At 49.5% G+C, this 12,053-nt stretch overlaps 4 protein-coding genes across 4 annotated transcripts; 1 reads left to right on the top strand and 3 right to left on the bottom strand.

The window, feature by feature from the left end:
* Positions 1-543: 543 nt before the first annotated feature.
* Asppvi_010058 (ankyrin repeat domain-containing protein) lies at positions 544-1,689 on the bottom strand (the record flags this gene model as incomplete). Its single annotated transcript, XM_043305904.1, has 1 exon — positions 544-1,689. One exon carries the CDS (start codon positions 1,687-1,689, stop codon positions 544-546), a length of 1,146 nt encoding a protein of 381 aa, XP_043161839.1.
* Positions 1,690-3,699: 2,010 nt separating this feature from the next.
* Asppvi_010057 (uncharacterized protein) lies at positions 3,700-5,139 on the bottom strand (the record flags this gene model as incomplete). The annotated part of the gene is made up of 2 exons (XM_043305903.1): positions 3,700-5,001; positions 5,071-5,139. The coding sequence occupies 2 exons, from the start codon at positions 5,137-5,139 to the stop codon at positions 3,700-3,702; spliced, it is 1,371 nt and encodes a 456-aa protein (XP_043161838.1).
* A 2,855-nt stretch (positions 5,140-7,994) lies between these two features.
* On the top strand, positions 7,995-9,879 carry Asppvi_010056 (cytochrome P450; the record flags this gene model as incomplete). Its single annotated transcript, XM_043305902.1, has 6 exons — positions 7,995-8,198; positions 8,282-8,772; positions 8,823-8,967; positions 9,017-9,349; positions 9,402-9,735; positions 9,797-9,879. The coding sequence occupies 6 exons, from the start codon at positions 7,995-7,997 to the stop codon at positions 9,877-9,879; spliced, it is 1,590 nt and encodes a 529-aa protein (XP_043161837.1).
* Positions 9,880-10,306: 427 nt separating this feature from the next.
* Positions 10,307-11,704, bottom strand: Asppvi_010055 (uncharacterized protein; the record flags this gene model as incomplete). Its single annotated transcript, XM_043305901.1, has 1 exon — positions 10,307-11,704. The coding sequence occupies one exon, from the start codon at positions 11,702-11,704 to the stop codon at positions 10,307-10,309; it is 1,398 nt and encodes a 465-aa protein (XP_043161836.1).
* Positions 11,705-12,053: the final 349 nt, after the last annotated feature.

Genomic DNA, 12,053 nt, shown 5'->3' with positions numbered 1-12,053 from the left:
ACAAACCTTCGGTATGGCGTGCTTTTCAACAGAACATGGTGCCATGAAGGACTGCTATGTACGACTATCAGACTAAGGATCTCATTCGGTCAAAAGAGGAATTCGTCAAATGGAGTCAAGATGCCGTTATATAAACCCCGCATTGTTTGCATCCAACTCCAAATTTTCAGTCTACCGGACTACAAACTATCAATGCGGAACCAACTACTTCAATTTTGGAGAACTCTTATCCAAGTGAGATATGCATTTGATTCAGCTAATAGTCAGCGTGCTTTGAACTACAAACGAATCGGTAGTAGATTAGCAATGAAATGACTGAATTTCTTTCCGACTGCACAGGGAGTTCTCAGCCGTGGAGAGAATCCACCAATCTCCCTTTCCACCAGACTAACAACAAGCATATCATGAAGGGATGTCCCAAAGAAGTTCAAAGAGAAAACTGCAAATGTGACAGTTGAAATCCTTGTTCCAGTCCACGGAGAATCGTCCGTCTACCTTGTCGTTCTTGTCCATAGAACAATCAGTCTCAATAGCAGGAGAAAGTCAAATGTGGACTATGAGCGCGATGACTCGCGTTCCATACGCTTTTGCCATAGAATCTCTGCCCAATGTCCCCTTTTCTGTCGATAAGCTACCCACAAGGGTGCCCAAGCCGCAGTGACTTTCAGCAACTGGGTCGACATCATAGAGCAACAGGAAGTCGACAATCTCGACTTTCCTGTGGAGCATAGCATAGAGCAAAGGGGTTTGGCCCTCTGAAGTTTTGCGGTTGACGTCGGCACCATGGGCGAGAAGCAGCCGGACCATGGCTATGTTGTTGTCAGATATGGCACCATGCAGAGGGTAGGAATTCTGAGGGTTCGGGTTCGCCCCATGTTTCAAAAGCAGACCCAGCAATCGCTCATAGCCGGAGTTCACGGCCATTAACAGCGGGGCGGGATCACGATTGTCCCCGAATTCCACATCTGCTCCTTTTTCTAGTAAGATCTGGGTAATTCTGAAGTGGTTTTTCCTTATTGMTGCTTGAAGTGGAGTACCGGTCCAGGAACCGCCCAGTTCTGTAAGCGCACCCTTGTTCAGTAGCATCTTGATAATCTCCGTAGATCCCTTCATCACTGCAATGCAAAGTGCCGTCATATTATCATGTCGCCGGGCGTTAGGATTTGCGCCTTTCTCGAGTAAAAGCCTGACCACAGCTTTTCTATTATTGGTCACAGCGTTCACCAACGGCTGCCGAGGAGAATTCTCAAGATTGACGTTCGCACCCTTTTCAATCAGGAGCTCGACAATAGCACCATGGCCATGGCTAGCTGCTATGTATAAAGCAGTCGTTGCCATTCGAGAGCCTTGATAAAATATTGTGTCCGGATCAACACCTTCGTCCAATAACAATCGCACCATGTCTGTGTAGCCCGAGCGTGACACAATGATAAGAGGTCTTTGAAACCAATTATTCAGTGATTTAATGCCCGCCTGCAGTGAGTTCTTGAAGGTCTGTTGGTTGTTCTTCTGTGCAGCCCACACCAAGGCTTTTCCACCTCTTCTCTGAACATCGAACTTGTAGAGGACATGGTTGAGGAGAATGTAGGCGGTGCGACTCGTTCGGACGAAGTTGTTTATATCTGATGCCTTGTTGAGGGCTTTGGTGATCATGACGACCACTTCAGTGGGTAGATCAAGGAGGTTCATATTGATTGCTGGCTGGGAAGGAGCAATGAGATGGGTGATGAGAAGTTAGAATTGAGAGATTGGGAACTGCTGTAGCAAGCTTATGTAGCAGGCCCAGCTATGGTGGCGGAAGATGGATGTATGGTGGAGTCTTGATGATGCTATCAGCCTTTAAATGTAGATGTAAGGTCTACGAGGATGGAGCAATCTCAGGCATGAGACTAGTGCAATGTACTGGGATAGTGCTCAGTAGGAAAAGATCTGGAGTAAATATGAGTAGATTAGAAGGATGGGATAGACGGGGAGCTTGACGGCCAAAGAATTGCATCAACACCTAGGAAATATTGATGCAGGAACGTTGAGTGACTGATAAAGAGAGCCGTGCCTTATGAAATAAATTTCAGGTAGGGATAATGAGAGACAGGATGAAGGATGGTTCGCGCTTCTCATTTGTATCTCAGCAACTTCTCACATCTAGCTTGCTTCCGTAATTAGTGAAAAGCTTCAGCATCATTTCATACATGGCTGGTTCTTAGCTTATTAGTCGCAGAGATCCTGTCTGGCAGCAAAGGGCCATATTTACTTACCATTCAGAAGGTAATGAGTATCTTACTGAAGACAGTGCTTTCGTCTCCGACAATCGAGGACTCCTTCCATGAGACAAGACCAGTCTTGAGGATGGCTCGACGAACAAGTCAGCAGCGATGCAGAGTTTGACAAGGGTGATCTAGCTATACCAACGTCCCATGGACTCCCTGAGCATGAAAGATTCAAAATGCCCTCCACGCTCAGTCATAAAGCACCATGAATCGACTTCAGTATCGCCCGCTGTCCATTACTGCAAGTCCTGTAGAATCAGGCTTTGGACTTGTGCCGTCCCTGTATTTGTTTCATGAGTACTCCCTCGTTCATAGGAGTGCCAGAGTCTTACCTTAACAGCGTACATTCTATCAATCTATCAGGTGCGGTTGGACTCTCCATATGGGTTGGCGGTTATACTGGCTACTGCACTGACCGTGATAGCCTGTCTGGTATGTCGCCATGTTGCCCATTGCTTGCCATGGCAATGTAATTTCTTTTCAGTTCATGTCTTTAGGTCTGACATTAAAAGTCGCCTACTCTTGCGTCTTCGCCCGGGAGAGTCATAGAAACTGTGAGGAATAATGTGCTTTGATCAGAAGACTTTCTTGCCAACCAAATTTGATTCCGACTTCTTTGCCAGGGGATGGGAATGTTTGATACAACAGTCATACCCGACTTTCTGTTAATAACTGATGATAGGTTTACAGAGTCCAGCAGATCATGAGCATTATCAAAAGAAACTTAGTTCACTCTGAAGGCTTTTGTTCTGCTCACCAAATCAAGCACAGATAGAGCATACGGAGCTGCATAATCCACACCAGGCTAGTCTGGTTAATTCTATTGCCAATCAGAAAATGTGATACTGGAACTATCATGATTCATGAAAGCGTTGTGTAGGTGATTTTTAAAAGGAACATGAATAAAGTAATCATGAGTGAAACGGAGAGTGATATATATTTACCATACCAAGTCAGCCATGGTCTCTATCACACCATTGCAAGGAAACTGTCTATAGATCACAATGTCATAGTGACCACACTATGACCACTTAAGACTCCCTTCTGCATAAGAAAGCCTATGCTTTGTTCATTTTACGTCCTTTCAAAGCAGACCGCTCACGCGGGATCGGAGTTTCTAGACTACTTAAACGTTGACATATGTGGAATACTCCACCGCTGAAGTCTGTCCTTGTGTCCTTTTCAGCCAGATAAAAGCAATATTCTCTTGCAAAGGATACAGCTGCATATGCGACGCAAATTATTAATTGCCTAGCACAGTTTACCAAAGGAAGACAAAATGATGTAAAGATGACATTCTGATCATTGTTACTGGGTATCATCGACAACCGACTGATGAATCTCCTCTAGATACGCGAATAAATCATGTCGCAAAACCATATCGCTAATAAGGAGGACAGAAATTGACCCGCCACCGCAAATGCCTAAATAATTATGTTTGGATGCCTACGATATCCGTGGCCCATAAAATCGAGCCCATCCGCTCCGGGCCCAGAAGTCGACAGATCTCCTTCAACAACCGAGCCCCCAAGTCACCCATCCACCACCGGTCGCGGAGGTGGTGCAACACCGCGCAGTAATGGGCGAAGATTATGAGTGCCAGGGGTTGCTCCTCTCGGACGAGATCCAAGTAGCGGGCGGGGATGCGGAACATCCAGCGCAGGGCGATCGTCGTCGGATCGCCGCCTTTGGTGAGCATTTCGAGCGAGTTGTCCAGGTTTGCGATGGTGTCGTTGTAGACGGCCGTCTCGTGCAAGGGGTCCTTTTTCGCGCTGACAGCGTTTAGGTTCTTCATGGAGAGGATGGTGAGGGTGTAGGTGCTGGGCAGTTGGTGGTATGGATCTCCGTGGGTAAAAAGGTCTTTCATGGCGCCGTTTTCGACTTTGTTTAGGGTCTCGGGGCTGGGGAGTAATGCTCTAATGGTGTCGAAGAGGTCGAGGAGCTTCTGCAGGGAAGGAGAGGATGAAGGCGAGGGGTCAGGACTCTCCGTTTGAGAGGTGGGTGTCTGGTTGTCGAGCGACGGGAGAACCGACTTGGAGCCCTCTCCGGCCAGCGCAGAGGACGCAAGGTCGCACATAAACAGAATGCTTGCAGTGGAGAATGCTGCATTGGGCCCGGATGCTGTAGGGGTTTCTAGGATGTTCGGTAGCTTCTCCGTGGCTTGCGTGTAATGATTTCTGGCCGCCTGCAAGTGACGCTCGCGCTGCGGAGTACCAGCCTCACTGGTAGATGCGAGTTCAATGGCGGACAGAGCCAGCGTGCTATGCCTCAAGGCAGGGTGTTTGGACGTCTCGCGCCGGATAATGGCCTGCCATGGATGGTCCCTGCTTTTGCTGTGGGCGAGGGATTGCTGCGTAGAGTTGCACCAGTTATCTAGTAGGCATTGATCCTCGGGGTTCAGGTCCTCGGATGGTTTGCCAGCCTCAGCCTCCAAGACCTTGCTCTTGTCGTCCTGTTCGACCTCGGAGATGTTGGACTCGGGGGAATGGGATGTGGAGGGGCTGGCGGCAGGAGGATACTGTTGGGCGGGAGGGGAAGGTGAGGAGTACGAGGACGAGGACGACGACGAGGACGAGTCGTCGGAAGAAGAGGAAGCTTTCGCTTTGGACGGGGTCGCTCTGGAGGCCCGAACACCGGAGTGTGGTCGGCGTGGTTTCGAGGGAACCGAGTTACCGTAACGACAGGATAGGCGATGACGCCTGCATCCGTCGCACTGAGGGCGAGTCTTTGAGCACTAGAGCGCCGGAGTGGTAAGTAGCCATGATCGGACCAAAGTTAGTAGGACATGAAGACATCAACATACCTCCATCTCTAGCTCACTACATTGAGAGCATTGGAGCGGTGACCTTCGGAGTAGCCTCTGAACGGGCATAGCAAGATGGGTGCCAATGGCTAATGGCCTGAAACAGCCCGGCCTGCCTTTTCAACCGGCACCACAGCCACCTTAAAGATGATCATGCCTTACAACTAAGAAGGAGAGATGAAATATCAAGAGCGAAAGAGCCTGCAGAGTGGAAAGGCAACTACTGGGGGAGAACAGGCCAACAAAAGCATCGCGTGGACCAGGGCCTGCAGTGGCATGAAAATGCAACAATAGTTGATCAGATTGCAAGGATGCAAATCATCTCCTGAAAGTGAAATAGCTTCCATTTCGCGCCTGGGCCAGGAATCAGATTGAGTGGACTAGGCCTGCGACGAGCAGGCATCTGATTTGGTAGGTGTGATCTCTCAAAGGGACAGGAATAAGGCAAACCCACTATGGAAGGGGGGTTGGGTTGACCAAGATAGAAGGGAGTAGCAGTATGTGCATACTGCCAAGGGACCCACAAAAGGCACTGTTACTACTTAATCAATTAGGAGGGTTAACTTGGCAAGGTGCGAGGTCGCAACGACCAACTTCCTAGCTGAGTATATAGGGGGTTGATGCGGTCTATCGCTGGCGTCCTTGTATTCTGGGTGCGAATTTTTGGGGACAAGAGGTCTGAGTTGGATATGATTGGCTATACGGTGAATGCAGGCAGGACACTAAGCCCAATGCGGATTATAAAGCTCTTGGCTAGAGAAGGGGCGCTGATTGGCCAACGAGCCGTCCGGATTCAGAATCCTAGCAAAAATAGGTACGGAGTAGCTCGGTTTATGACGCTCCTTCAGGCAAGGTAAGACTTTACCCTCTGTCGTCGAAGAAGTAGTGAAGGAGACTATTGATTTTATATGTGTTAGACTGAACGAAAACTCCTGGCCAGATGGATAGCCAAGGACAGTAAGCCTGTACCAGACACATACGAAGACCTGCCTGCCATGAGGGATTTTGCTTTGTACATGCATCAATGACCAGTCACAAACTCCTGTTTCAACTCCAAACTTAATAATGCGAGCGGGAGGAGGGCGCGAGTCTGGATCCATATGTTCCTTCACACATCCTTGGTCCTAACCGACTCTCTACGGGAGGACCACGAGAAGCTCACGAGTCATGACCTCTGCTGCTTGTGAAATCAGACCATCTGGTTGAGCACTGACACTGTACGTACATGCGGAAGTTCTCCGTCTGAAGAAGTAGTTGGATAGGTATTCTCTCACTCCAAGCCTAGGACGGTGGCTTGACTGATACGAGTTCGCTGCGGCCAACTGAGTCAATCGTGCTTTCAAATTAGTCATCGATTGAGCTAACTCTTTTTCTCTCCGTCTGTCAATTGCCAGGACTGTCAGTTTGTCAGTCTAGCCAGTAACCGCTGCCAGACTGCGACTACTATCGAATGCTGTGCATCAGGGTCGTGCCAAAGATGAGGATCATCCAATCAACATGATAATTGTACAATCGCATCTTTCATGCTGATCAATCTTTGAAAAATCCCAGTGTCATCGACAGGTCGGAGATTTTCTCAGCCCACCCTCGCGTGGCCTTGTTTAGTGTCTGTAGTCACAGACGACCTTCGAATTTATTAGACGTACCACTTCAAGACTAAACTGCGTATCAGTGCGTATAGAGTCTCAGCCTATTTTGGGACGAGTCCTCCGTTCTCAGCATGTGCCATTGTGGCATTCTTCTCAGACGTCTTCTCAGCCTGTCGTATCGCTTGACTCGTTTTTGAGGCCGTGGCCAAAACTTTGGAATCCCAGCAGGTCGGTTGATTGGCCACATTTCCCTGCAGAATGACATGATTGGCTTTCTGGACGAGCCCGAGTGGAGCTCCAAACGAGTTCTCGCTAAAAGTTGGGCCAAACGGGACACAATAGTGGACACTATGAGCCAGGTCAGAACTGTAATGGTGCTCTAAACGGACAGGTGGAAATGAAAAGTAGTGGCCCTAAACCCTTTTCATATAATGCAGGATGCTTAACTTTCTTCCCCCCTGTACTCCGTAATCACTAACAGGGATCCCCTTCCCCTATCTGCCCGGTTCTCCATTCTGCACAACCCATTTTTCTGCAGCGCCTGGATATTAATCCCGTTCATGTAGTCGATCCCTAGCTGGGGTGTCTTTATCGAATGTTCTTGCTTCATCGACAATCTATCTGCACACGAAACAATAATTCTCCGACAACGCATCGATTGAACATCCCACAAGCCACCTACTGCAAGAAAGATACTGCGCAGTCATGGGCCGTTTGGTTCCACGGGCACAGCTCTCAAGCCGTACCTAAAACTCTTAAGGTTGTCGCCTGCCATGTAACGTGGCGTTCCTGGAGGATGGCATCGCTTGTTTCCGAACCGGACTCGATCTAATAATTGTTACGTAGACCTGTCTCGAACCATTTAATCACTCACGGACCCAGCTTGACGACGACACCTCTGGCCCCGATTGGCCTGCCCGTCGAGATACTCTCCGGGCTCTTGGGATCGTTTCGTCCGCAACAGCCGGGCCAAGGCCATATCCAAGCGTTGCCGAATAAAATCTAATCAATTAACGGCACTAACTAGGAACCATATCTACTCCTCCTGGCAATGAATTACTCTTTCTCGCACCCCTTCCATCATAGCATCCATTCACTCCTTCCTTTCGCTTCGACTGTCGTTCTTTTGTTGTTTGTACCCAAGTCCACGAAATTCTACCAGATATCCGATCTCTCCACGATGGTGATGAAGTTTACTCGGGGTATTTGAGCCCTTCCACGACCCACGTCCAACCGCGGACGATCATCCTTGACAGGGATCGACATTCATTCACAGATCTTCCACCCCCCCCCCAGCTATCTTTTATTTCCTATTCCGGATATGTGACAGCAACCATGCTGCTCGACATCAACGCCTCCACCGTGTCCACCACAGGTGTGCTGTGCATGCTCCTGTGTTTCATTGTCAAGCTCTTTGAGACCTCGCCTGTGCCCAAGGACATCCCATGGGTCCTGAGTAAGAAGGGTTTCCTTGGCCGCGCTGCTGAGCGCCTCCTCGGCGTCAACCCTATCGGCTTCATCCAAGAGGGATATGAACAGGTGGGTTTTCTATTTTCCATGCCGTGCTATGGCGCATGATGTATACGGAAGTTGGGGTGGACTGCTGACCTCGTTGCCTGCAGTACTCCAAGAATCAAGAACCCTTTGTGATGCCTAGTGTCAATGAGGGCGATGAAGTCATTCTTCCCAAAGAGCACACCAACGCCGTTCTCTTCGCCAAGGAATCCGAATATAGCTTCAAGGCTCACATTAGCGATTTCTTCCAGCTCAAGTACACCAGTTGGCCGCTTGCTTTCGCCGAGAGATATGAGTTCTTCGTCAAGTTGGTCAGCAAGGACCTGACCGACACCCTGAAATCCAAAGCCGTCGCCGAGTCCCTCGCCGAGGAGGCGCGATCCTGCCTCTCGGATATCTGGGGCGAGGACACGGACAACTGGGTCGAGGTGCCCCTGTACTCTTTTATGGAGAAGGCCGCGGCTCGGATGGTCAATGTGCTGGCCATCGGGCCAGGCAGGAGCCATGATACCAGCCTCCTCAACGCCATGACCAACTGCTCCAATGCCATTGTCTTTGGGGCCAACGTCATCAAGGCCTTTCCTTCATTCCTTCACCCGTATGTCCTGCGCCTCAACGTTGATACGATTTCCTTCTAACTGCAAACAGCATTATCGGTCCCATCGTAGGACTCGTGAACAGATGGCAAGAGCGAGTGTTCCACGCCCGTATGAAGCCTATCATCGAGGCCAAGATCAAGGAGCAGAAAGACGCCTATAACTCGGCGTCCCTGCAAGAAAGCCTCAGGAAAAACGTACGTCCCTTTAGAGCTGACGTCATTTGATGTGTCTGACATCGTCCAGGGGAGCCTTCTCGACTTGCTCATCCAAGCTGGCCTGCGCAGCAAGTGGCCTGTGGAACTCGAGACCATGTGGCTGGCCTACCGAATCTTCATGATCAACTTCCCCGGTGTACATACCAGCGGTATCTCCGCCACGAGCGCCCTTCTCGACATCCTCAGTTATCCCACTGAAGAAGAGTTCATGGATATGCTGCAAGCGGAAGTCGAGCAGATTGCGGCCACCTCGGACGGCTCATGGTCTGCCGCTGACTTGGAACGAGCCAGTCTGTTAGAAAGTGCCATCAAAGAGTCTCTGCGCTTCAACGGCGTCAATGCCGTCTCGCCTACACGAAAGGTATTCTTGAATTCATCTTCATGCTCTGAGACGCGCTAATCCGATACCCCAGGTCGTCGCACCAGAAGGCGCCATCCTCCCCAATGGTGTTTATCTCCCCTACGGGACCAAAATCGGTATCCCCCAGTACGCCGTCCACCGCGACAGCGACCTCTACCCTAACCCCAACGAATACAACCCCTATCGCTTCTACAAAGAAAACGCCACTCCCGAGGAAAGACGGCAGAACCTCATGACCAACACCAGTGACACATACCTAGTCTTTGGCCACGGCCGCCGACAATGTCCCGGCCGCTGGCTCTTCGCACACATCTTCAAACTCCTCATCGCCGAGATGCTCCTCAAATACGAAATTAAACCCTTCGCTACCCGCCCCAAAATCCACAGTAAGTCACTTGCAAAAGTTACTGGCAATCCTATCGTGTCATGCAATGCTAACAGCAACAGGATGGGGACGCTTCCAATTACCACCTCTGTCAGTAAAACTGACGGTTCGACGCAAAAAGAACACGATCGCTGTTTATAATTGATTCCTCTCATAATACTTCGCCGGCCCCCTTCGTTTTTGGCCAGCCTCCGTTCACTGTATATATTTCGTTTTTCGTGTTGTATAGCGACGTCGTTATCGATAGATGGATACCAGCCAATTGCAATTGGACACCAAGATTTCCTTTTTGTCATGTCGGTCATGCCTTTCTTTGGATTCGGGGCGGATTCAGTCGATTATCTTACTTTGAGTATGTATGGCAAAAACTTTGTATATACCATATGCACAGTTGCTGTTCCCTTTATTTATTACTGGGCAATAGTCGGAATATGGAGGCATCCTGATACTCTTGAAGAGAGGTTATATTCCCGATGCTAACGCACTCGGCATCTATGAACAGAATCTAATAGAGTCGCTAATAAAAGAGATACAAATGGGTCATCCGGGTACAGGATGCAAGTGTCTAAAGGTCAAGAACCAGGTCCAAAATCACGCTCATTTTTGGGTCTTAATAACCGTATCACCTTAGCACTGAATGACGCCTGGTTAAAAGACCAACTACCTTGCAAATCGTGGATGTTTGCCTTGGGGAAGTGTTTTTCGAGCAGCTGGGCATGCTCGTGCGCCCGCCTTTCAATCAGTTCGACAGGATCACCAACATGCTCATCGAGATCTACGAAGCATTTAACAAGGAGCGACCCAAGCCTTGGAAACAAAGGCGCTTTGTAATCCTGGAGGTCTAGTACATAAAACTCCCCACCGAGAAAACAGGATTCGAGTCGTGGACAGCATTTCGCTAACGCTGCCAGGGAAGCTGATGTGACTGTACTAGGCAAGGCCTCAAGGGACAGGGTGTCCAGATCCGGTAGGCCACTAACCAGACGGTGAAAGTCATCATCACCGAACTCAGAGGCTCCCCAGCGAGGCTTGCGTAATCCATGTAGTCTTAAACTCGTCAGATTGCTGAGACTCCTCAGAGATACGAGGTCTTCCGGTACAATGACAATATCGCCATGGAAAGAGATCTCGAGGATTCGCAGTTCCGCCAGTTTTGAAAAAGGTCGTATGCTGACTTCTGTTTCCCGTGTATCCCAGTCCTCTGTTGATCTCAGCGTCACGCTGAGCTGAAAGACAGAGCCGAAAAGCTTGGCCATCGACGGGACTGCGTCTTGGCTGATCTCAATGTCTAATCTGTTTAACTGTGGAAAGGGTGATTCAACTGACAGCGCATCCCATAACAACTCGGAGGTAATTTGTTCCAAAGTCAACTGCTCGAGCGTTGAAGACGCAGCTAGAAACTCAATGACTTTGGAATCTGCCATCATGTGATCCTCCAGTTCATTGAGGCGCAGGCTCTCCAAATAGGGGAGACCCCTCAAAAACGTGAGCAAAACGGTCGGCGCGACGCCAGGACCGCAGCGCCAGAGACTGACCCTCCGCAGCTTAGGACATCGGTTTTGCACGTCAAGAAGGAAGTCGGCCGAAATGCTCCCGTCCAAGTGCAGCAGTTGAAGACCAGGGTTGATGAAGTGTGTCAGATACCGGCAGTCGGCGACAGGCTCGTAATCCTCCTCCAACGTGACCGAGAGCTCTTTTACATTATGGAACACTGAGTCTTTAAACTCCTCGTAAAGGTCTTTGGGGGATCCGTCCAGGTCAAGTTGCTGGATCAGAGGAATGTACACCCTGCGCCGATCCTTTGGGACTCTGGCGAGATAGAACTCATTCTGCGCCTGCCAGATGCGTGGAATGCTGAGATTGAAAAACCGTCGGTTGACCCGGATTACGGTCGAGAGCTCTAATATATGCATCTTGTCCAATATTGTCATCAAAATTTCCGGTGGAAGTTGATCCAAGCTGCGTGCCATTTTGGCGCAGGTTCTTCGAAGCGGGCAGTTTCGAGCTATCCAGTATAGTCTGAGAAGCAGGTAAGCCTCATGCTGGAGATTAGGAATCCTGAAAATTGTTTGCTATACAGGATTAATCCCGCTCACCATCAGTTGTATTCCCAATTAACACGTCCAGCGCGTCAGTCACGTGGTTATCTGTTCGTGTTTGGAGAATCCAGTTTCTGATTGTGGAGTTGACGTTCCTAGCTTCCGTATCTGGACCATTTGGGCTTGTCCAATTTCGCTCAATCAGTCAGTCTTTGGCGCAGCGCCTCGTTCTAGTCAAAACACAACACTATGGGAAATGCGTTCCTCAATGATTTGACTG

This window comes from Aspergillus pseudoviridinutans, assembly GCF_018340605.1.
Source record: "Aspergillus pseudoviridinutans IFM 55266 DNA, scaffold_7, whole genome shotgun sequence".
NCBI classification, from domain to species: domain Eukaryota; kingdom Fungi; phylum Ascomycota; class Eurotiomycetes; order Eurotiales; family Aspergillaceae; genus Aspergillus; species Aspergillus pseudoviridinutans.
Note: the sequence above shows the minus strand (reverse complement) of the source record. Positions and strands in the feature narration are given on the sequence as shown.